Source organism: Mucor mucedo (assembly GCF_025094135.1).
Source record: "Mucor mucedo strain NRRL 3635 chromosome Unknown EV154scaffold_214, whole genome shotgun sequence".
Classification (NCBI taxonomy): Eukaryota; Fungi; Mucoromycota; class Mucoromycetes; order Mucorales; family Mucoraceae; genus Mucor; species Mucor mucedo.
Window position 1 is genome coordinate 1 of NW_026252498.1, and position 20,246 is coordinate 20,246.

A 20,246-nucleotide genomic window follows, 5' to 3' on the forward strand; every position below is an offset into this window, starting at 1 on the left:
ACACACAAATTGGCTTACACTGGATAGTTTTGACTATTAACATCCTTGTAGCTCCTTTATGTTGTGTCATTTACGATTCTCATATACTACTTCACCACCAAATACCCGAGTATGTTTTCCATTTCCCCCCATCCACAAAATTAAGAGCGATCCATTGTTATTGTTCTTATATCACGGTGAATTAATACGGAATCCATCGGTCATAATCACCAAGTGATCTTTAAAGAGATAAATAAACTTCCAGATAACATGATAAAATAAACTTATGCTATTTTCTACGAGTGTATATATAAAAGTTCAATGTTCTACTTCGGCCATACGTATGCTTTAGTAATAAATCGATGTATGGGTAGCTGTCATGTTGTTGGGATTATGTCAAGGATTGAGACAGAATTTTGATTAGGACGGCTACATAAAAGAATAAGTATCACAATTACATGTATCACAAAAATGAACTCACCTCAAATAATTTGTATCTTGACAGCCTACTAGTGTGTATGTGCCTGTTGATCACACATAATTCAAGTGTAAATATGTTGTAGAGGTACTACGACCAAACGTTTCGCAGGAACTTCCTCCAGATTGAACTCCTTCAAATATTTCTTTGCTTTGATTATGTCATTATTCTGTAGCTGCTCATCCAGTGTCGATTTGTCTTTTAAGCACTAATCATCATGCTTAGTGGGGTGGTTCAATATGAAAGAGAGGGAAAAATCACGTCTGTTTAACACATGATAATTGATGAACGGTGTTATCCATGGAAACGGAAAAGGTATTGGAGCGTTTATTTCCCTTGCTGGTCATGCCTTTTGTTAAATTTACGCTCGTTGCATGTCTTCTTGGTTAATGAATAAAAATGAGCACCTAGAACTTTCTCCAAAATACTGAAAAGGTGGAATATATAACCTGAGGTGTAGCTGAAACCGCTTCACTTCATCAGGCCGGACAAGCGTATTTATCGGCCACAGCATAAGGAGTGCTATGGGCTAGAAATTGAACGTTGCGTTTCCTTCGATTTTTGTACACCTAAGGAATGACCATCATCCCAAGAGAGCGGACCAGCTATTTTTACGAACAGCATTAGTGTACGTTCGTAGTTTTTGTTTCTATGAAAGACAGTCAAGTGTCTTAACGCGACAAGAAAGGTTTTGCAAAAGCTGGTGAAATTATTTGATACCCTGTTGTGACTTGGCTATTCAAGCGCTAACAAAACCAAAAAAAACCGCCCCTCTTTGATTTAATTTTTCTTTCCCCATATTCTCCCACAATCTCGCAAGAAAAAGTGTAAGAAGCTTTCCAATGTCATGCCACCTTTGAAACCAGGTTAAAGAGGAACTATACAAGCATGGAGGTTCGCTATTTTTTTTTCTTACTAAATTCGCTTTTAGCTTCCCAAAGTTAAAAACATACACCGTTTATCAGGTATTTGGCCTTCACTTTGATTTATGTTTGGCCTATTAATCAGACTGGTGGATTAACAGCGTGATAATAAAGCCAGCAACTTAATCTTGGGATCAGAAAACTTATAACTGTAACAGGCGGTTAACAAATTCTCATGATAGTTACCATCACCTTTGGGAAAAGATCGCCAAACGATAGTTCGGAATTGTAAGCAATTACTGTGGGCTGTCTATAGACGATGAAGATAATGATAAAATTTTATTGAGGATTATGAGAGAATTGAATCACGATCTTCACTCAACGAGGTATTTATTTGCAACAAGAAGTACAATGGGTGTAATCGGACAAAGGAGAGCAAGGGAGACAGGGTCAGAAAGTATTAGTGAGATCAAAAATACAGCGAAGTCAAGAAAAGAAAAGCAGAAGGTGGATACGAGATCAAGCATAACATGAGAATTATAACGCGAGAGGGGAGATGATTACGACGCATAGTGGATAAGGGTGTAATATACAAGGAAATAAAGGTATGTTTCGGTTTGATGATATGAAGATGACAAGAAATAAGAAAATAAGGTGCTGAAAAAGTATTGGGGTTACCGATGGAAATAGAAATGTATGGCTACTGTAAATATATGTCAAATTGTTTTGGAGATTGATGGGTGGGGACATAAAGGGGGTGTGGGCCAAAAGGGGGTAATCTCGAGAGTGTAACTTACGTAAAAAGTTTCCTTAAAGGGTGTAGTATAGAAAAATGGCAACAGAAGTAAATTGTTATATAAAGAACGAAGAATTTGTTTATTTCCTTTTCTCTGTTTTGTTTGATTAACTTAAACTGTCCTTGAGGTGTGGGGGATCTCTCAATTGAAAGCATATAAGCTCCATTCTTAATACAAGCAATTTTGATAGGAGGTTAACTAGCCTATTGGTAAAAAAAAAAGGTGGGGGATTTAATAGCACCTACACAAGGCTTTATGATACGGCGGTTGTTTTCTTTTTTTTTTATATATATATAGAATTCTCTTTTGTCAATGACCAAAGTTTTGAAGCTTTCTGTAGACTTTTTATGATGTGCACACCACATCTCTTCAATCATCATTTAAAAAAAAATTCAAGGTCCCGTCTACATGTTTATGGAAGATGGTAAGTGCTGGAAATTAAGGTGTTAAACCCAGTACAGTAGACCCGATCAAATCCAAGTCTTACTGGTCGAGCGGCATCACTAATCATGCAAGTCTCTCTTTGAAATTCCAGTTTTTGACGTTTCTTTTAAGCGTATTCTTGGCCTCATATAATTACACGAGAATTTACTTTTTTTTTTTGGAAAAGACTTCGCATATGGTTGCGCTTAAATTGCTTGTTTTCTTTTTGTCTTATTAACTACCAAGTAGTCTAGAAAGATTGCTATTCAAAGGTGTAGCTTCAAAGAAAATAATAATAAAAAGTGAGGTGCGTAATAATAAAGATGATCCGAATTTTATTATTTGTTAGGACATATTACATGATGTGCCTTAAATGTGTATTTAAACAAAGCAATCCTAAATGTATTGATTGTTTGATTGATCTCCCTTCCCCCCAAGCCCAACACGCGGATATCCAATTCCTCCATCTTTTTTTTTTTTTTTTTTTTTTTTTCATGTGGGCTTAATTTGTATTGTACTCTCTCTCACCATAAAAAAACTTTAAATGCACTTGACATTGGACAAGATACAACCAATATTAATTGAAGCGTATGATCTAGTCCAATTTATATTTGCCATCTTGGGAGTCATCTCTATACCTTTGCTCTTCTTCAAAAATCGCTCTTTTGATGAAGACGATGCCACTTTACCACCCGATTCTTTCACCTTATTTTTAGAAAAAACTTGTAGTCAATTGGGAATTCCTCGACTCATGATGTACATTAGACCACAAGCTTATTACGACAACTTATCAAAACAACTCAACGGTAAACAAAACAAAAGCTGCTCTTTTTCCCCCACCCCTCAATACCTTGATTAACGATTACAAATAGACAGTGAGTTGGCAAAGTCTTCCAAAGGTGCAGTGATATGTTTGGCATCGGCTGTAGAAGCCAGTGATGAATCAGCCCATGTCTCTGGCCTTGTGAATACGGGCAATTCATGTTTCTTGAACTCGGTGTTGCAGGTAGAATCCTTGGACTTTTTTTCATTTTTATTTATTTTTATTTATTTACACGTTCTATATTCCAGGCCATGTCGTCTTTACCGCATTTACACACTTATTTGGAACATGTCAGTAATATATCAACGGGTGTTCCGTTACCCGTGACCCGATCCTTATTAAAAACCTTAAGAGCCATTACAAAACCCTTATATCGACGAAGTTCGTTTCGACCGGTGGATATCGTAGCAGCGCTTTCGTCCAACCGACGCATCATCAGTCGAGAACAACAGGATGCACAAGAGTTTTTTCAACTGGTGTCTAGTGCCATGGAAACCGAAGGACAGCAGATTGCCAAAACCGAATCGTTGGGAGGTGGGTTGAAAGATTTATTAGGTACATCATCTGGTATGGCTAGTGGGATGATGCAAATCAAGAAAAAACCCACCACGACAAACGTGGAGAATCCATTGACTGGATTGTTGGCAAATCGATTATCATGTATGCAATGTGGTTATACCAGTGCGATTCGACATTTCTCGTTTAATAATATTCAACTGAATGTTCCCAACAAGGTAAATAAATCGGCCCTTGATTTTGGCTATATATACATAACACACCGGTTCCCCCCTCCATTTTATATCTAGTACACGGCAACATTAGCTGAATGTTTAGCGAAATTTACAGATATTGAATATCTTGAAGATGCCAACTGTCGACGTTGTTCATTTGAGACCACGGTGAAATCACTCACAACGCAGATCAGCGAATGTAAAAAGGAGATGAAAAAAAAGAAGAACAAGCTGGAAGCGATTATTCAGATAAAAAAAATAGAGGATGCAAAGCGAGAGATTGAGACGCGATTAAAAACCGGTAGGATCGAAGAGGAAGAAGAGGATAAGGGAGATCGATTACGTTTATTAAATTCGGTGAGTCGATCAAGTACCAAACAAGTGATGCTGGCCAAACCACCCAAGGTGCTCTGTCTTCATATCTCCAGATCCGCTTTTTTAAATACAGGTGCTATTTATAAAAATACCTGTCAACTGCTTTTCCCCGAATACTTGGATGTATCCCCTTTCAGTACCAATGGCACATTACACACTCAACCAGATTTACCCATTTCTACACCCACACAAAAGTCGGATTGCTTTTATCGTCTCATGAGCGTGGTGGTGCATTATGGAAGTCACAGCTTTGGACATTTTGTTGCGTTTAAACGAAGGATCTATGCAGATCAGTGCAAATGCTTCTCTTGTACGGGAGGGAAAGCGTCGGGTTTGGAAGAATGGAAATGTCAAAATGCGTGGTACAGAATATCTGATTCTAAAGTGGATGAATGTTCATTGGATGATGTCTTGCGATCCAACCCGTATATGCTGTTATATGAGCTTATTGATGAAGATGAATATACGCAAGAGATGACGAGTGTGGAGGAATCAGAAGAGGAAGAAGAGTGGGATGATATGTCTGTGTTGTCTTCTACGGATTATAATAATATGCCTATGGATAATGCTACGAAAGAAGCCTTACGTATAGCTAATTCTCTCTTGATTGTAGATCATTGTTGATAGTTACACAGCATTTTTTTTTTCTTTCTTTTTTTTTTTTTTTTTTTTTTCTCTTTCTTTTTGGGCAGTGCGGGGTGTGCGAAAATCTATTCGTCAGCAGAAATAAAAATTTAAAGATTAATAGCTCCACTCCAACTTTTTTTCTTCTTTTCTCATCTTTTTCTTTTTTTAAAAATAAATAAATAAAAATGCCAGTTGAAGGATTCAAGGTGGATATTGAAAAGGCCGTTGGTCACCAATTTGAAAGCGAACGAGTTGTCTGTAACCGTCGTGATTTCCTTTTATATGCACTTGGTGTCGGTGTCAAGGAAGATGAATTAAAGTACCTTTATGAATTAAGTAAAGCTACAAAAAAAAAATTATGCAATACATTGTTAGGGTCATTTATCTCTTTCTTTTTCTTTTTTAGACAAGGATTTCACTCCTTTACCTACATACCCTCTTGCTCTTTTACTCAAGGGTGACTACGTTGATGTCAACCTCTTTAAGGATCGTGCCAACGGTAAGGGCGGACATCCCGGTATGCCTTATTTTGACCCCAACAAGATTGTTCACGGTGAACAATCCATGCAGGTCTTTACTCCTTTCCCTATCCATGGTGGTGCCTTTATTGCTAAAAAGACATGTACCGGTGTCTTTGACAAAGGTAAAAAAAAAAAAAATATAACCCTCAACCTGCCCTTTTAAATATATTAAACACTCATTTAGGTTCCGGCATGGTCATCGAGACAACTGTTGATCTTTACGATGAGCAAGAAAAGACCAAGTACTGTAGCATGGTTTCCAAGTCCTTTGTCCGTGGTTACGGTGGTTGGGACGTAAGTGAAACGCACATCTCATGTGTTTTACGAGAGAGAGAGAGAAAGGGTGACTGAACTTTTTTATATATTTGTATAGGGACCCAAAGGCCCCAAGGGAGTTTCCTACAAGCCTCCTCAGCGTAACCCTGACGCTGTTGAAGTATTTGCGTCTGCGCCCAACCAAGCTTTAATCTACCGTCTTTCTGGTGATTATAACCCACTTCATGCAGATACGGATTTGGCACCTACCATTGGTTTCCCCAAGCCTATTCTTCACGGACTCTGTAGTTACGGTGCCTGTGCTCATTTGATCATTAAGGCTTTAGCAGGTAATGATCCTAAGCGCTTCAAGTCGATTGAAGGACGTTTTTCTTCCCCTGTTTTCCCCGGTGAAACCGTCGAAGTCTATATGTGGAAGGTTGATACCAAAGATCCCAAGACTCAAGGTGTTATATTTGCAGCCAAGGTCAAGGAGAGAGATGTTGTAGTCATCAATAATGGTTATGTTGTGCTTGAGAAAAAGAATGGATCCAAGCTTTAGATGAAAAAAATCTTTATGTAAAATAAAAATAATTCCCAGACTAACCATTTGTAAAACAAACCGGTTTTTTTTTTTTATTATTGTTCCCCAGTCATGTGTGGGAGGGGAATAACAGATTATCTGTTTAAACCTCTACGAGGCGTAGGAAATTCAAGTCTTCTATGAAGACGATAAGAGATATCAATGTACTCTGGTTCATCATCCGGTGTAATAAACGAATGACGCATAAAAAAGTCAATAGCAGCTAAAGCACAATTGGGTTTCCATTCGTTATTCAAGATGGTTTCTTTTACTTTCTGTAGAGGCCATAGATAGAAACACTCTGCTTCTCCATCGCGTGGGATAGGTTTAAAGTCTTGAGGTAATTCCAAGTCAAACAAATACTCTGTCTCAGGTTGTAAAGCACCGGGAGAACATGTGTAATAAGTAATTAGACTTACACTGCGTGCCTGGGAAGCAAGATGAGATGGAATACTAGCTTCTTCTTCACATTCTTTCACAATGGTTTCTTTCACCGAATAGTTGTACGAGATACCACCTGCAACCTATATTAAAGTATGAAAATGAGTAACATGGTTTTTTTTTTTTTGTATACAAAACTGAAACATGTTTATTACACAGTTGTCCAACAATCCAGGCCAAGTAGGCTTGGTAAGTGCGCGTCGGGCCACCCACATGAAGATTTCACCTTGATCGTTCCTGATATAGGCATTCAAATGAACACCAAAAGTCGATACACCGAAAAGCGCAGCAGATGCTCGTTCCATGACAAATGCAATGTTATCTGGCTCATTCTCATCACCATACACTGGATAAAGCTCATCCCGCCAACCTGCTAAAACGTCAAATGTCTTGTTTTGACGCCAACTATCCATCAGGGCCTTGACAGCCAAGGTACGTTCTTGTGAGGTCTGTACGGTTTCGTTAAACTGAACAGAGCTGTCTGAAATAGTGAAAACTGGTGTGGTTTGGTTGTAGTCTTTCAGAGCCACAAGAACACTGGGTAAGACATGACCAATGGTGTGTGCACCCAAAAGAAACGGAATGGCACGATGCATTTCGTCGTCCTCTTTTTTGGGATCGAGAACATAGGGGAAGTTATCGCAATGAGCTACGGCTTCTAAAAGTGTGTTGAATACAGTCATTATGTGTTGAATAAAAAAGACTAATAAGTTAAGAGATAAAAAAAAAAAAAAAAAAAAAAGATGAGATTCTTTATATAGGCTTTGGAGTTGTACAGATAGACTTTACGTGACTCTCTGTTCTCTCCTTTGTTTTAAATGATCAACCTGTCACTAAAAAACTGACTAAATCGGGAAGGGAAAGAAAGGAGGAAGGCTTTTTTAGAACTAATATCGTAAGCAATGATTGGACCCTTTTTTTATAAGCCAACCCAAGCGTTGAAACATTTTTTTTTTTTTTTTTTTTTTTTTTGTTGGCTATTTAACTCCAATAATAAAATAATATATTTTCTCTCTCTCTCTCCTCTTTTTTTTTTTATCTCCTCAATTTAAAACAATGCATTTAGGATTACTGTCCCAGGAGCGATTGTCATTTGATCCCATTAAACCTTTAATTTTACGTGGACCACCTACTGAAGACGCTTCGTCAGTGTTTACTGGAAGCGTTGTATTGTCTTTAGCGAAAGCCACTCGGATCACTAGTATCACTGTTACTTTCAAATCAACCGCCACCACCTATTGGCCTGAAGGTAAGATTATGTAAACATTGATTGCACATTAAAAAAAAAAAAGTAAACAAATATGTGAACAGGCATTGGTGCACGTGGCACACGTTTGACACATGAAAAGATCTTGTCTGAAGAAAGTGTACAAATCATGGAATCCAAAAAGAACGACTATATTAAGCTGTCCTCTGGCATTCACCGCTTTCCATTTGCATTTATTGTGCCCAATGTAAAGTGATCTATTCTCAGTAATTACAAATACATGCTAACATATTTATATATTAGTCTATTGTGGAGACAATTGAAGATGTGTACGGTCGAGTGCGACATATGGTGGATGCGAGAGTGATCGGACCTGGTATTCAGATCCTAAATAATTGGCATATATCAAAACCAGTCCTTGTATTACGTGCTTACATGTCAGATTCACTGCTCACAAATAATTCGTTGCAAGACCTGTCTCGTACCTATGAAAAACATTTACCCGCCGCTGATATTCAAATGGTAGTGGAACGTGCCGTCCTTTCCTCGGGAGATCTCTTCTTTTTAAGGTTGATTATACAACCACAGCGTAAACGGGTCCGCCTAGAACATATGGAATTAACCATCACCGAGAACAGAAGATACCATGTGGCGGAAGTAAGAGCCAATCGTAAAGACTCGGAACAATTCCCATTGCATTTTTTACAGTCAATCAAACTTACGGAAGATGATACCTCTGCTGCTGCTAATGATGCTGCTGCTCCCCAACAAGAAACGGGTGATTTAAGAGGTGTCTTTCAAAAGAATGGTAAAGGATTCGATCTAACAGACACAATAGCTTACCGCATCACATTTGCAACACCTACTTGTATGCGAAATATTCATCATACCACCTATTACAAGGATATCATGTTCAAACATCATTTGAGCATTAATATGACCATATCTTTTGTGGATGATTCTCCAGTCTTAAATGATAGACCCTCCCTTAGTTCTAATAGCAGTAGTACAAGTGAAAATAGTGTAACCGCCATTGAAGAAGAAGCAACCAGAGCCATGTTTGCATTAGCTCCACCTCCTGCTGCTTTTTCAATGACCTCCACCAACACAAACACACATATTCGATCTCAATCACCCTCGGTATGGCCCAAAATACGAAAAGTAGCAGCCGCAGCGGTCTCCAATACTACTATTGAGAAACCCAAAGTGATGCGTAAGCGAGAAACGATTCGACTAGAGACACCAGTAACAATATTTGATTGTCGACTCAAGGAAGATTATGGACGACTACCTTCCTATTCCGAACTGAATGTGACAGCTCATCCAACACATGGTGATGATAAAAATAAAATGTTACCTGATCTAGTCGACAGAGATTTCATGTTACAGTGTATGCCAGACTCCGATGAACAAATGCCTTCGTCAGAACCTCAACCACAATTATGCCCTTGTTACTTTAAATTTCGAAGACAAATGGAAATGGCATCACAAGCACAACTATTGATGGCAAATAACACGGCTTCATTAGAAAGAATACCTTCGATTCCACCACCAGACTATGTAGAGAATCAAATATACCCCAGTTGTTAATATAAACCAAGACCAGTGGCGATTGACATATATAACTCCATCCCCCCCCCTCCCTTCATATAAATTCTAGGTTGTACAGAATCTAAATAAAAAAAGCACGTGTGGGTTAAAAAAGGTCTTTTATTTCGGTGTCACCAATTTTTGTCTACTACTATACAACTTGAATACCCGATATTATTGATTATCTTTTTATAGTTTTTAGCATTTCAATTAGTAACATATGGACAGTATAGGAAAAAATCAAAAATATACAACTCGGCAAAGGTGGATATATGGGTAGAATACTTTTATTTTTAAGGAGGAGACGATCTTTTTTTTTATATTAAGTATAGTTATTTACTAGTAATGGAAAGCGAGGGATGATCGGTTCTTTGTTTAGCTTGCACTGTACAACCCTAAAATATATTTGTGTTTATTTATTCTCGTTTTTCTTGTTTATTACGGGTTTTCCTCTTTCTTTTTTCTCCCCAAACTAAATTAATTAACAAAAGAAAAAAAGAAAATGTCTCTACCACCAGGTTATAATCCAAACGGAATGAATGGTTTCCTTGGTGACGCTTATAATTTCCAACAACATTATGATAAAAGCATGTTTGCTATCCCACCTCCACCTCCACTGGGCGTACCACATCCACCCTTTGATCGAGATATTTCACCTCCACGTAAAAGAACTCGCACTTCACCTGAACAACTCGCCATTCTCGAGAAATCCTTCAGCACCAACCCTTCACCCAATAACCGTGTGCGTGAACAATTAGCACATCAACTCTGTATGCCCGAAAGATCCATTCAAATCTGGTTCCAAAACCGTCGCGCCAAAGTCAAGAACCAGGCAAAACGTAACGTGCAAATGAAGGATTCGGCTCTTTATATTCAACAGCAGTATGCCGCTAGTGCTGCTGCTGCTGCTTGCCAATCCGCTGCATTTCAACAACAACGTGACACCATTGATCCTAATTTATATTACTATTATTACTATTATTATTTCCATCAACAGAGACAGTTGGATCCAAAGCCAACCGCTTCCTATTCCACACCCACCAGCTCAGGTTGGTCCTCCTCCACACCCGATTTGACCTTATCCGCTTCTACCTCCAGTTCTTCCATTGGCTCAGACAATCTTCCTCGTCGCCCATTATCCCTTCGATCCTCTTCTTCTTCTTCCTCCTCCATGTCTTCTTCGCATCATGAACGCACAAGAGCTCATTCCGTTGGTCCTTATCCATACTATAGAAAATCAACACCTCAAGAAAGACATTCGTCTTTGGGCCCTCCTCCACTGCCGTCATTATATGGTGGCATTCCTGATTCCAGATTGTACAATTCTACCATTATTGAAGAACCGTATCATATCACGCCCTCAGGTAAAAAAAACTTTTTATTATTTATTTTCTTTACGTGTACATGTATTAAAAACGTAAAGTAGTAGTCGTAGGAGGAATTATGAAACAGAGGTATAACCTTTCTGCACAGACATTACAAATTGGTAGCTGGAAGCGAGTAAGCGACCTAAACTGCCAGATTGATCTTCAGGGACGTACACTCCAGTGGACGATTGGAGATGAGCAACAGCAATTTCGCATTGATATTAATCTGAACCTGGTGCAATTTATAAAGAAGAGTCAACACCGGTTAGAATTTTTTTTGAGCTCACCCTTGGAGCTGAAATTCTACATGACGACCCAGGAGGTGTGGGTGCAATGTCATGATTTTACACAGGATAAACAAGCGTCCATAGAAAACGTACATGTGCTTGAAAGTATGGATGATTTATTGCATATTGAATTTATGGAGATTTTGATGCAGGCACCAGAACTCCAATCACTCATCATTGAAGAAGAGGAAAACACCATGAACAATAACCTGTTATTACTTCAAAGTTTACATTTACCACAACAATAACTTTTTTTTTTTTGATATTTTTTTCTTTTTTTTTTTTTTATTCTTTCTCTTTTTTTTTCTTTTTCTTTTTTTCTTTTTTTACAATGATTTCTTCTCCTCCATTGCCGCTGCTGCTGCTGCTGCTTCCTTCTTTTCCTTTTGTTGAAAATAAATTGAACCTCCAACCATGGCTAAAATTGTAAATGTTTGTGCGGCCACTATAAAATGAATGTATATTTTTAGAAAATTTAAAAACAGTTCCATATGCCACCCAATTTTTTTTTATTTTTTACCTCGGAGACGAAACATGTTGTTTGTATAGCGTCTGTTACCCGTCTTGACACCAAAAGTAGCTGCCACTAACGCAAAAGTGGTTAAAGCTACACCGGCAGGTACAAGTGGTTCCTGAATCATCTTGCGCTGAATCTTATCAAGCGCTGTCTCCGTAGGTTGATCCATGAGTTGTCTCATGCGCTCAATGTCTTGTTTTGTATATTCATTAGCCATTTTTTATTTAAAGAAAGAAAAAAAAGTGAGAGAAATAAAATAATAAAAAAAAACGAGAGTGAGAGAGGGGGGTGGTGTCCTAATTCAACCTCCCCCCCCCCACCTTCCCATGATAAAACGCAAGTCACTTTAGAGCGAATTCTTCTTTTTTTCAGTGATAACGGCAATGGTAATGGTATATGTAATGATGGTAAGAATGCAGAGAAAGGGTATAGTAAAGCGTACCACTTGAATAGGAGCGCATGTTAATCTTTTTTTTTTTGACATGTTAGTAGTCCTCCCCTTCACCTTCTAATCGTATGAGTTGGGAATTATTTACCGTTGAAATGTCCAAGTGCTGGTTCGCTTGTGATGCTCGGGCATAAAATAAGGATCCTCATCGTCGTCATCACTTTCGGCATAAGATATAAATTCAATAGCTTCTTCCTGTTCGTTATCGGAAGCTTCTTGTTGTGATAATTGACCGTAATCTTCTTCCGGAATCATGTTATAAATTGGTATATGTATAAAGCAGAAGAAGAAAAAAAAAAGTGAATGCTGGTTTTTTTTTTAAAAAAAAAAGTAAATCGTGTGCCACGTCACTTGTAGTGTGAACAGGTGATCCCACCCAATGACACATTTGTTTCCATGCCAACAGTATCTAACGCGCCTTGAACAACTTTTTCGTTGTGACTCTTTTTATGTGAGTTTTCTGGCCTTTACTATATCCTAATATTGCCAAGAGGATTTAACTGTCCTAGTACTTGGCCTAGCGTTTGGAGTCCCCCCGCCAAAAAAAAAAAACCGTAGTTCTGATCTATCTCTCTCGACCATCAAAATGACGTACACTAAACCATTTTAATGAGACACCGACACGCAAACTTTTTTTTTTTTTAAAAAAAATGTGGAAGCCCACGTTTGCCCCTGTGTGGCTTGTTTGTTTACAGGATTATAAAAAAAGTAACAATGCAGAACGAAATATAAATATTTGGGAAACAAGTTAAAGTTTTTTTGAGAGCACAGAAAACAGAAAAAACATTTAAAAAAACACGCGCAAAAACAAAAGAAAGGCTACATATTTAGACTTCTTTTTTTTTCTTTTAACAAAAAAGAATCTAATAGCATTTAATGGAAACTTGGAAGAGTCGGATACTGAAAAACACGAGGTTAAAAACGAAAGTTTTTCGAGTTATTTTTTTAAGCTTCTTTTTTTTAATCAAATAAATTTTTTTTATTATTAAACATGTCTAACCCCAAGGTCTTTTTCGATGTCGCCTCCAACGGTGCCCCTCTCGGTGTAAGTACATATAATCAATCGGATTAAAAAAAAGAAAAGAAAAAAAAAGTGAGAGATAAGAACTGACACACTGTCATAGCGTATTGTTATGGAATTAAGAGCTGATGTTGTCCCCAAGACCGCTGAGAACTTCCGTGCTCTCTGTACCGGTGAAAAGGGTTTCGGTTATAAGGGTTGTACCTTCCACAGAGTCATCCAAGACTTCATGCTCCAAGGTGGTGATTTCACCAACCACAACGGTACCGGTGGTAAGTCCATCTACGGTAACAAGTTTGCTGATGAGAACTTTGCTTTAAAGCACACTGGTATCGGTAACCTCTCCATGGCTAACGCTGGTCCCAACACCAACGGTTCTCAATTCTTCATCACCACCATCAAGACTACCTGGTTAGATGGTAAGCACGTTGTCTTTGGTCAAGTTACCGAAGGTATCGATGTCGTCAAGAAGATCGAGGCTTTAGGTTCCGAGTCTGGTAGAACCAAGGCTAAGGTCACCATCGCTGACTGTGGTCAATTATAAATTTATTCTCTAAAAATATAATCTCTTAATAATAAATATTTTTTTTTATAAACCCATATACATCACCCTCCAAAATAAGTGACCGCTTTAACTTTTATTTATTTATTCATCTTTTAATACAAACCATGTCCATTCGTGCTGTCTTGATTGACTTGAGTGGCACCATTCACATTGACAATAAGGTCATTCCAGGTGCTATTGAAGCGATACAACGTCTGAAAAAATCAAATATCCCCTTTCGGTACACTCTATCACTGAAAAGTCGCGTCTTTTACTAACTTCAAAAAAAAAAAAAAAAAAAAAGGTTTGCTACAAATACAACCAAAGTCTCTACGAAACAACTGGTTGAAAAGTTATCAGGCCTTGGTTTCCAAGTTGAAGACAAAGATGTAAGAGTCGATTTGCAATGCATGTCTCTCAAAGTAGTAATAATAAAAAATGTTTTAGGTGTTTACATCATTATCTGCGTGTCGTGATATGATTATATGCAAACAACTCAGGTACAATTTTCTTTTTTCTTTTTTTTGTATAAGTGCTCTACTATGTCTATTAAAACTTCTCTTTAAAAAGGCCCATGTTACTGATGGAAGATGGGGCTATGGAAGAGTTTGCAGGTATCGATACATACAAGCCTAATGCAGTGGTAGTCGGTTTAGCACCATCCAAATTCCATTATGAAAAGGTAGAATTAAAATATGAGAAATAAAATACGTGGGCTCATCATACCAAACAAACAAGCTGAATGAGGCGTTTCGACTGATGGTATCTGATCCAAATGTTCCCTTGATCGCCGTTCATGAGGCCAAATACTTTGCGGATAAGGATGAGAAATTATCCATGGGACCAGGAGGTTTTGTAAAAGGTAAGCAATCGTCTTTTGTCTCTATTACATGTAAACTAATAGTGTCTTTAAAAAAAAGCACTTGAATTTGCAACTGGGACAAAAGCAACTGTTGTTGGCAAACCAACCGTAGAATTCTTTCAATTGGCTCTTAAACAAATGTAAAGGAAAGAAGATTGTAAGTGTGTACTTTTACTGACACTTTTTTTTTTTGGATAGTGGCATGGAAAATGCACCAGAACAAGTAGCAATGATTGGCGACGATGTATCTAATGATTTAGGCGGTGGAGCAAAGGAATTGGGTTTACATCGTTTCTTGGGTAAATAGAGAATTTAGATTCATGCAAAAAAACATCATTATTTTGACACTTTTTATTATTATTATTATTATTATGTCGTGTCATAAACAGTGCAAACCGGAAAATATCGAAAGGGAGATTGTAATGCAAGTGAAGGATTAAACGTTTTCAAGTCAATTGTAGAAGCTATCGACCATATCATTGCTCAATACAAATAGGGGTTCAAAGTAGTACTACCCTAAAAAGTAATAAAATTATTTATTTATTTATTTTGTCCCTTTTTCTTTTTCTTCCCTTGTTATTTTTTAAACAACTTTTTTTTTTTTTTACCTTTATTTATTTCTTTTATATTCACCATTCGTTCCACGTAAACCAACAAAGATTGCAACATGTCAGGATTCGATCCTCAACGACGACAGTCCATGATTGGACCTTCATCTCGTAATTCGTCCGCACAAAGTAATAGCAACAATAACCACAACAGCAGTATGGACATCTCTTCGGAGCTCAAAGTAGGAGCGCGTGCTCAGGTACAAGGCAAGATTGGTTTAATTCGCTTTGTCGGCACCACCAGTTTCCAGACAGGCAAATGGGTTGGCATCGAACTCGACGACCCTCAAGGTAAAAACAGTGGTGTCGTTCAAGGCAAACGTTATTTCGAATGCAGAGCCAACCATGGCGTCTTTGTTCGTCCCAGTCAAGTCAAAGTCCTGTCTGAAGAAGGAGACGACGAACTCGACATTCCATTCGTCATCTCTCCTTCACAATCTTCTGCCAATCGTTTTGCTCCTGCTCAAGATCCCAACTTGGCAGCAGCCAGAACCATTCAACAACATTTACCCACCTCTTCCTCTTCCACCTTGTTACCTTCTCGTATCACTTCTCCCTCTCGCATTAGTCGACTGCCGTCCACAAACAGTAACAACACCACTAAAAAACCTACCGCCCTGAACCGAAAACCGGCTTCTCCTACCGCTAGTTTAACTTTGGCCAGAAAGAGTAAAGTGGGTATAGCAAGACCTCGTTCAGATACCCTGAAAGAAGTGAAAGAGAATAAACTTTTGCAATTAAGATTACAACAGCAGGAACGTATTGCTTTACAACAACAACAGCTGCAGCAACAACAACAACAACAACAGCAACAACAACAACAGCAGGAAGAATTGGAGCAGGAAGAGGAGGAAGCTGAATTACAACGTCAATTACAAGAAGAAGAAGATTTAGCAGCTGCAGATGCAGCTGCAGCTCAATTAGAGCAACAACAACGACAACAGCAACAACAGGAAGAGGAAGAGGAAGAGGAAGAATCTTATGAATCGGAATCAGTCGAAACTAATTCGGATGTGGGACTTGTATCCACCACTTCTTCTACCGCATTACCCACCCGTCATCATCAGCAGCCCTCCTATGGCTCTTTGGCTGCCAACCTACCCATCAGTAAATCCGACCAAATGATCCCACTCAAGGATTACGAAGAACTGCGACTTAAATTAAAGATTCTAGAGAGTAAGCGACAAGAGGATCGTGAACGATACAGGGAGCATGAAAAGATCAAGGAAGAAGCCGAACAATTTCTGACACTTCGCAACAAGCTGCAAGGTAAAAAAAAAAAAAAAAAAAAAAAAAAAAAAAAAAAAAGAAAGAAAAAAGGAAGGATTGCTTGAACAAAGTGAAAAAAAAACTTATATTATTTTTACAGATAAAATTGCGGATTTGCAAAAGGAATTGAGAGAGACTAAACGATACTTGAAGGAATCTTCCACCGATGGAGAAATGTACGAGAGTAAATATAACGACGTGATAGAATCACTCGAAATGATGACCTTGGATAAAGAAGTGGCGGAAGAAAAAGCCGAGAATTTACAGCAAGAAGTGGATGTACTCAAGGACAAGATTGAGGAAATCAGTATCGATCTTGATGTCCTGAAAAAGGAGGCGGATATCATGAACCGCGTACCGGAGCGTGATGGCGATGAAAAAACTCCTTTGGAAGTCATTCAGTTGGAACGTCATAACGAACGTCTCAAGGAAGCCTTGATGAGGTGAGACAAAACATGTTATACCCGATTTTATATAAACACTCACATTCACTTTATATCTATTTAGACTACGAGATGTGACAACCACCAAGGAAAACGAATTGAATGAGAGAATCAGAGATCTGGAAAGAGACACCGATGAATTGGAGGATGTCAGAGCTCAATACGAAAAGACCAGAGATAAACTCGAAATGGCAGAGTATTCCATTGAAGAATTGAAACAACGTTTGGATGATGCGGTAGGCGCTGAAGATCTCGTGGATCAATTGACCGAAAAGAACTTGTCCCTGACCGAAAAACTTGATGAGCTTCGATCGGCCAATGACGATTTAGAGGCCCTGAAAGAGTTGGCGGATGAATTGGAAGAGAATCATATGGAAACAGAAAAGCAATTACAGGCCGAGATTGGTACACACACACACTCATAAACACGTAAATATAAAAAGATGGGTGTAGCTAAGACAAAAACGTTTACTTAGATCATCGTGATATGCTGTTACGTGAACAAATGGAAAGAATTCGATCTTCAGAAGAGACAAACACGGATTACGAAGCAACTATTCAACAGTTCCGAGAATTAGTATTGACCTTACAAAATGATTTAGAGCAATTCAGACACAAGGAAGTCAGTCAGCAATCCGAGAGCCGTACACTCAGTAGTCAGTCCCAAGCGATGATGTCGCTCAATATGCAACTTCAATCCACAGTCATGAAGGCCCAAGCGAAATCCATCGATCTGGAACTTCGTAAATTAGATGCCGCTCAAGCCAATGACCGTCTCAGTTACATTCAACCTTATTTACCAGACTCATTCTTCAAAACAGAAAATGACGCCATCTCATGCGTCTTATTGTACAAGCGACTGGTATTCAAGTCAGAACTAATTATCAAACACTTGGATCAGAATTATCCCATTAGTGAAAAGATTATGGATACTGTCTCTGAGAGTTTGGTCTCGGTGTGTGAGATGAGACAGAGAGCGGGTTGGTTAAGTGACTTGGCAAAACGGTTTGTCACCTTTGTGCTTAACTGCAACCCAGTCACATTTATCAAGATGGGTCAAGTCTATCATGACTTGGTTGGCACCGAGAGAAGACTAACAGGAATTGTAGATTTACTTCGTACGGACGAGATCAATGAAACTGAATGTGTGGTCGAGTTGCAAAGAATCATCGCTCAGTTGGAACATCTCTCTGAAATCCATCTTGTTCAAAGTGAGGCTAACCACGTCGATCAGTTCTTTGGATTGACAAGAGCTTTAGATTTAAATGCAGATAGAATGACCGTCGAACTAACCTTTGTAAAGCAAGCTGTAGATAACGCAGCTTATAATGAAAGTAAGTTTAGAAAAAGAAAAACAACATGTGAATTTCCCCCTTCCCCATTTTTGATTTAGTGTGGGTAACTGATATGTGCCGGGTGGGGGCCGACCTATCTATTAGATATTCATATTACAGAGGGGCGCGAAAGTTTAGATTATGACTATTTTGAACCATTGGGTCGATTGATTGTACAAGCTAAAAATAGTAAGATCCTTTCTAGGTAAGTTTTTTTTTATGTATATCATTTAGAATGGACATAACTAAATAAAAAGAAACGTTTGCTTTTCCTTGTTATACATTCAGAAAACTGCTTCGTCAATTGGAAGATTTATCAGAACAAGCACTGACGTTAAAATCCGAATATTTACATCGTTTTAAAACATTGTACGCCATTAGTTCAAAACTCAGTAGATTCTGTTATGAAACGTATAAACAAATATCCAACTATGTGGATGCCAAGGTGGGCAGTAAAGAGGAGATTAGTCTGAGTATCATTCAACAAATTGTGTATAATAAGGCGGATGAAATTCTTGAGATTGCAGAAAGTACCATGTGGGAAGGATGTTTAAAGACACTTAAATCATTGACCTCAGAACTTGGTACGACCTTTGAACGTATCTCAAATGAAATCAAGACCGAAAAGAGTAAGTTACAATGTTTATCATTGTGATACATACGACCACATGTGCGTTTATTCTTGTTACTAACCCTTTTTTTGCATGAATTCTTTCGTCATTGATCGCTTTAGTCGCCACTGGGGTCGCTCCATGGATTCAACGTGCATCGGATATGAAGGCAGAGGTTGTGATGAACCATGATATGGAACGTAAATTACAACAGCATACGGATGAGATTCTGAAACTTATCAAGGATGTGAAATTCAAGGTATGTGGGAATAACCTGTGTAACTTTGGCTTTTTTTTTTTTCTTATTTTTTTAATCTCGGTTTAGGAACAATCATTGCAAGAATCCGGAGTCAAAATCGAACTTTTGGAAAAACGCATGGAGACGGTCAAGAAGCAAGCGGACCAAGCCAACGAAGAAATCCTGACGAAAACACGATCTCAGGAACAAATGTATGCTGAAGCGTTGGAGAATTTACAGACTGAATTTGATGCGTTAGAACAAGAGAATCTGGCATTGAAGAAGAATGCAGCTAAAAAAGAAGAAAAACGATTATCCGTCCCTAAAAAGACCGAATATGACTTGCTGGAAGATGGATCTGCTCTTCTTTTGGAAAACGAGAATGTCAATGTATTTGAAATGAATGGTCAGTTAGAGTCCTTGAAAGCTGCCATTCGCTATTTGCGTGCAGAAAATGCACACTTGAAGGGCACGGATGTGATGAGAAAGTTGGATCTGGATAGTGGCGGAGCTCAACCGAGTAAGAGGAGCGTGGACCCCCAAACCCAGGCTTTGATCCGCTCCTTTGCAATCGAAACTCGCATGCTTGTAAAGGATCTGCGTACGGCCAGTGCGACACCCAAGGTGATCCAGCTCAGTAAAGATCGAAAGGGAGGAAAATGGCAAAGCGAAAAGCGCTTACCGGATTATCAATATCAAACACAACAATCTGTGTTGTATACCCTCAAGCAACGATGTGATCAATTAAAAGAGAAAATGTTGCATGTACAAACATCACCCGTTCGACAACAAGAAAAGGTCTTGGAAACCGTCAAGAATAACTTGATTTCGTTAGCTAAAATACAATTACCTAATCATCGTAACAACGGAGGCAACAAGCGATGTATTCAACTTCAGAGCCTGATTGAATTTGAAAAAATTCACAGCATCTTCATTCGTTAAATTTCAGCTATTTTCCCCGCCCTAGAAAGAAAGAAAGAAAGAAAAAAAAAGAAAAAACCTTG

At 38.4% G+C, this 20,246-nt stretch overlaps 12 protein-coding genes across 12 annotated transcripts; 9 read left to right on the forward strand and 3 right to left on the reverse strand.

Annotated features, from left to right (window-relative positions):
* Positions 1 to 3,036: 3,036 nt before the first annotated feature.
* On the forward strand, positions 3,037 to 5,130 carry EV154DRAFT_530678 (uncharacterized protein). The gene is made up of 4 exons (XM_051603772.1): positions 3,037 to 3,346; positions 3,413 to 3,546; positions 3,612 to 4,097; positions 4,170 to 5,130. Exons 1-4 carry the CDS (start codon positions 3,085 to 3,087, stop codon positions 5,091 to 5,093), a joined length of 1,806 nt encoding a protein of 601 aa, XP_051450929.1. The 5' UTR covers positions 3,037 to 3,084; the 3' UTR covers positions 5,094 to 5,130.
* Positions 5,131 to 5,227: 97 nt separating this feature from the next.
* EV154DRAFT_530682 (HotDog domain-containing protein) lies at positions 5,228 to 6,495 on the forward strand. Its single transcript, XM_051603773.1, has 4 exons — positions 5,228 to 5,432; positions 5,503 to 5,739; positions 5,802 to 5,911; positions 5,991 to 6,495. Exons 1-4 carry the CDS (start codon positions 5,282 to 5,284, stop codon positions 6,432 to 6,434), a joined length of 942 nt encoding a protein of 313 aa, XP_051450930.1. The 5' UTR covers positions 5,228 to 5,281; the 3' UTR covers positions 6,435 to 6,495.
* On the reverse strand, positions 6,496 to 7,637 carry EV154DRAFT_530683 (NUDIX hydrolase domain-like protein). Its single transcript, XM_051603774.1, has 2 exons — positions 7,052 to 7,637; positions 6,496 to 6,979 (listed from the first exon to the last, which is right to left on the reverse strand). The coding sequence occupies exons 1-2, from the start codon at positions 7,577 to 7,579 to the stop codon at positions 6,551 to 6,553; spliced, it is 957 nt and encodes a 318-aa protein (XP_051450931.1). The 5' UTR covers positions 7,580 to 7,637; the 3' UTR covers positions 6,496 to 6,550.
* Positions 7,638 to 7,937: 300 nt separating this feature from the next.
* EV154DRAFT_128800 (uncharacterized protein) lies at positions 7,938 to 9,752 on the forward strand. The gene is made up of 3 exons (XM_051594001.1): positions 7,938 to 8,145; positions 8,208 to 8,350; positions 8,407 to 9,752. The coding sequence occupies exons 1-3, from the start codon at positions 7,953 to 7,955 to the stop codon at positions 9,691 to 9,693; spliced, it is 1,623 nt and encodes a 540-aa protein (XP_051450932.1). The 5' UTR covers positions 7,938 to 7,952; the 3' UTR covers positions 9,694 to 9,752.
* Positions 9,753 to 10,282: 530 nt separating this feature from the next.
* EV154DRAFT_540830 (uncharacterized protein) lies at positions 10,283 to 11,595 on the forward strand (the record flags this gene model as incomplete). Its single annotated transcript, XM_051604445.1, has 2 exons — positions 10,283 to 11,057; positions 11,117 to 11,595. 2 exons carry the CDS (start codon positions 10,283 to 10,285, stop codon positions 11,593 to 11,595), a joined length of 1,254 nt encoding a protein of 417 aa, XP_051450933.1.
* EV154DRAFT_128807 (hypoxia induced protein conserved region-domain-containing protein) lies at positions 11,397 to 12,238 on the reverse strand. Its single transcript, XM_051594002.1, has 2 exons — positions 11,868 to 12,238; positions 11,397 to 11,792 (listed from the first exon to the last, which is right to left on the reverse strand). Exons 1-2 carry the CDS (start codon positions 12,079 to 12,081, stop codon positions 11,674 to 11,676), a joined length of 333 nt encoding a protein of 110 aa, XP_051450934.1. The 5' UTR covers positions 12,082 to 12,238; the 3' UTR covers positions 11,397 to 11,673.
* EV154DRAFT_530688 (uncharacterized protein) lies at positions 12,052 to 12,646 on the reverse strand. Its single transcript, XM_051603775.1, has 2 exons — positions 12,401 to 12,646; positions 12,052 to 12,331 (listed from the first exon to the last, which is right to left on the reverse strand). Exons 1-2 carry the CDS (start codon positions 12,565 to 12,567, stop codon positions 12,211 to 12,213), a joined length of 288 nt encoding a protein of 95 aa, XP_051450935.1. The 5' UTR covers positions 12,568 to 12,646; the 3' UTR covers positions 12,052 to 12,210.
* A 620-nt stretch (positions 12,647 to 13,266) lies between these two features.
* EV154DRAFT_453418 (peptidyl-prolyl cis-trans isomerase A1) lies at positions 13,267 to 13,934 on the forward strand. The gene is made up of 2 exons (XM_051597288.1): positions 13,267 to 13,357; positions 13,437 to 13,934. Exons 1-2 carry the CDS (start codon positions 13,304 to 13,306, stop codon positions 13,875 to 13,877), a joined length of 495 nt encoding a protein of 164 aa, XP_051450936.1. The 5' UTR covers positions 13,267 to 13,303; the 3' UTR covers positions 13,878 to 13,934.
* Positions 13,932 to 15,294, forward strand: EV154DRAFT_530690 (haloacid dehalogenase-like hydrolase domain-containing 2). The gene is made up of 8 exons (XM_051603776.1): positions 13,932 to 14,118; positions 14,182 to 14,266; positions 14,325 to 14,377; positions 14,448 to 14,559; positions 14,616 to 14,739; positions 14,798 to 14,879; positions 14,938 to 15,038; positions 15,129 to 15,294. The coding sequence occupies exons 1-8, from the start codon at positions 14,003 to 14,005 to the stop codon at positions 15,233 to 15,235; spliced, it is 780 nt and encodes a 259-aa protein (XP_051450937.1). The 5' UTR covers positions 13,932 to 14,002; the 3' UTR covers positions 15,236 to 15,294.
* Positions 15,295 to 15,505: 211 nt separating this feature from the next.
* EV154DRAFT_431992 (Eb1cEB3C HETERODIMER in complex WITH the CAP-Gly domain of P150glued) lies at positions 15,506 to 15,727 on the forward strand (the record flags this gene model as incomplete). Its single annotated transcript, XM_051596647.1, has 1 exon — positions 15,506 to 15,727. A coding segment is annotated over one exon (222 nt), but the record flags the coding sequence as incomplete, so codon positions are not given.
* Positions 15,728 to 17,155: 1,428 nt separating this feature from the next.
* Positions 17,156 to 19,175, forward strand: EV154DRAFT_128892 (dynein associated protein-domain-containing protein). The gene is made up of 5 exons (XM_051594003.1): positions 17,156 to 17,464; positions 17,536 to 18,393; positions 18,499 to 18,582; positions 18,775 to 19,022; positions 19,127 to 19,175. The coding sequence occupies exons 1-4, from the start codon at positions 17,248 to 17,250 to the stop codon at positions 18,864 to 18,866; spliced, it is 1,251 nt and encodes a 416-aa protein (XP_051450939.1). The 5' UTR covers positions 17,156 to 17,247; the 3' UTR covers positions 18,867 to 19,022; positions 19,127 to 19,175.
* Positions 18,576 to 20,231, forward strand: EV154DRAFT_530696 (uncharacterized protein). Its single transcript, XM_051603777.1, has 3 exons — positions 18,576 to 19,022; positions 19,127 to 19,263; positions 19,330 to 20,231. Exons 1-3 carry the CDS (start codon positions 18,929 to 18,931, stop codon positions 20,182 to 20,184), a joined length of 1,086 nt encoding a protein of 361 aa, XP_051450940.1. The 5' UTR covers positions 18,576 to 18,928; the 3' UTR covers positions 20,185 to 20,231.
* Positions 20,232 to 20,246: the final 15 nt, after the last annotated feature.

Bases quoted from the DNA above. Each gene is read 5' to 3' on its own strand.
- EV154DRAFT_453418 (XM_051597288.1), top strand. From the start codon at position 13,304: ATGTCTAACCCCAAGGTCTTTTTCGATGTCGCCTCCAACGGTGCCCCT. The intron at 13,358-13,436 runs GTAAGTACATAT...ACACTGTCATAG, and splicing joins CCAACGGTGCCCCTCTCGGT to CGTATTGTTATGGAATTAAG.
- EV154DRAFT_128892 (XM_051594003.1), top strand. From the start codon at position 17,248: ATGGCAGAGTATTCCATTGAAGAATTGAAACAACGTTTGGATGATGCG. The intron at 17,465-17,535 runs GTACACACACAC...ACGTTTACTTAG, and splicing joins GCAATTACAGGCCGAGATTG to ATCATCGTGATATGCTGTTA. The intron at 18,583-18,774 runs GTAAGATCCTTT...GTACGCCATTAG, and splicing joins GATTGTACAAGCTAAAAATA to TTCAAAACTCAGTAGATTCT.
- EV154DRAFT_530683 (XM_051603774.1), bottom strand. From the start codon at position 7,579: ATGACTGTATTCAACACACTTTTAGAAGCCGTAGCTCATTGCGATAAC. The intron at 6,980-7,051 runs GTAATAAACATG...ACTTTAATATAG, and splicing joins CTGGATTGTTGGACAACTGT to GTTGCAGGTGGTATCTCGTA.
- EV154DRAFT_530690 (XM_051603776.1), top strand. From the start codon at position 14,003: ATGTCCATTCGTGCTGTCTTGATTGACTTGAGTGGCACCATTCACATT. The intron at 14,267-14,324 runs GTAAGAGTCGAT...AAAATGTTTTAG, and splicing joins TCCAAGTTGAAGACAAAGAT to GTGTTTACATCATTATCTGC. The intron at 15,039-15,128 runs GTAAATAGAGAA...TGTCATAAACAG, and splicing joins GGGTTTACATCGTTTCTTGG to TGCAAACCGGAAAATATCGA.
- EV154DRAFT_128800 (XM_051594001.1), top strand. From the start codon at position 7,953: ATGCATTTAGGATTACTGTCCCAGGAGCGATTGTCATTTGATCCCATT. The intron at 8,146-8,207 runs GTAAGATTATGT...ATATGTGAACAG, and splicing joins CACCACCTATTGGCCTGAAG to GCATTGGTGCACGTGGCACA. The intron at 8,351-8,406 runs GTAAAGTGATCT...TTTATATATTAG, and splicing joins TTGCATTTATTGTGCCCAAT to TCTATTGTGGAGACAATTGA.
- EV154DRAFT_128807 (XM_051594002.1), bottom strand. From the start codon at position 12,081: ATGGCTAATGAATATACAAAACAAGACATTGAGCGCATGAGACAACTC. The intron at 11,793-11,867 runs GTAAAAAATAAA...TTCATTTTATAG, and splicing joins CAACATGTTTCGTCTCCGAG to TGGCCGCACAAACATTTACA.
- EV154DRAFT_530688 (XM_051603775.1), bottom strand. From the start codon at position 12,567: ATGATTCCGGAAGAAGATTACGGTCAATTATCACAACAAGAAGCTTCC. The intron at 12,332-12,400 runs GTAAATAATTCC...AAAAAAAAAAAG, and splicing joins AGCACTTGGACATTTCAACG to ATTAACATGCGCTCCTATTC.
- EV154DRAFT_530696 (XM_051603777.1), top strand. From the start codon at position 18,929: ATGTGGGAAGGATGTTTAAAGACACTTAAATCATTGACCTCAGAACTT. The intron at 19,023-19,126 runs GTAAGTTACAAT...TGATCGCTTTAG, and splicing joins TGAAATCAAGACCGAAAAGA to TCGCCACTGGGGTCGCTCCA. The intron at 19,264-19,329 runs GTATGTGGGAAT...ATCTCGGTTTAG, and splicing joins TCAAGGATGTGAAATTCAAG to GAACAATCATTGCAAGAATC.
- EV154DRAFT_530682 (XM_051603773.1), top strand. From the start codon at position 5,282: ATGCCAGTTGAAGGATTCAAGGTGGATATTGAAAAGGCCGTTGGTCAC. The intron at 5,433-5,502 runs GTAAAGCTACAA...TTTCTTTTTTAG, and splicing joins AAAGTACCTTTATGAATTAA to ACAAGGATTTCACTCCTTTA. The intron at 5,912-5,990 runs GTAAGTGAAACG...ATATTTGTATAG, and splicing joins GTGGTTACGGTGGTTGGGAC to GGACCCAAAGGCCCCAAGGG.
- EV154DRAFT_530678 (XM_051603772.1), top strand. From the start codon at position 3,085: ATGCACTTGACATTGGACAAGATACAACCAATATTAATTGAAGCGTAT. The intron at 3,547-3,611 runs GTAGAATCCTTG...TCTATATTCCAG, and splicing joins TCTTGAACTCGGTGTTGCAG to GCCATGTCGTCTTTACCGCA. The intron at 4,098-4,169 runs GTAAATAAATCG...TTTTATATCTAG, and splicing joins AACTGAATGTTCCCAACAAG to TACACGGCAACATTAGCTGA.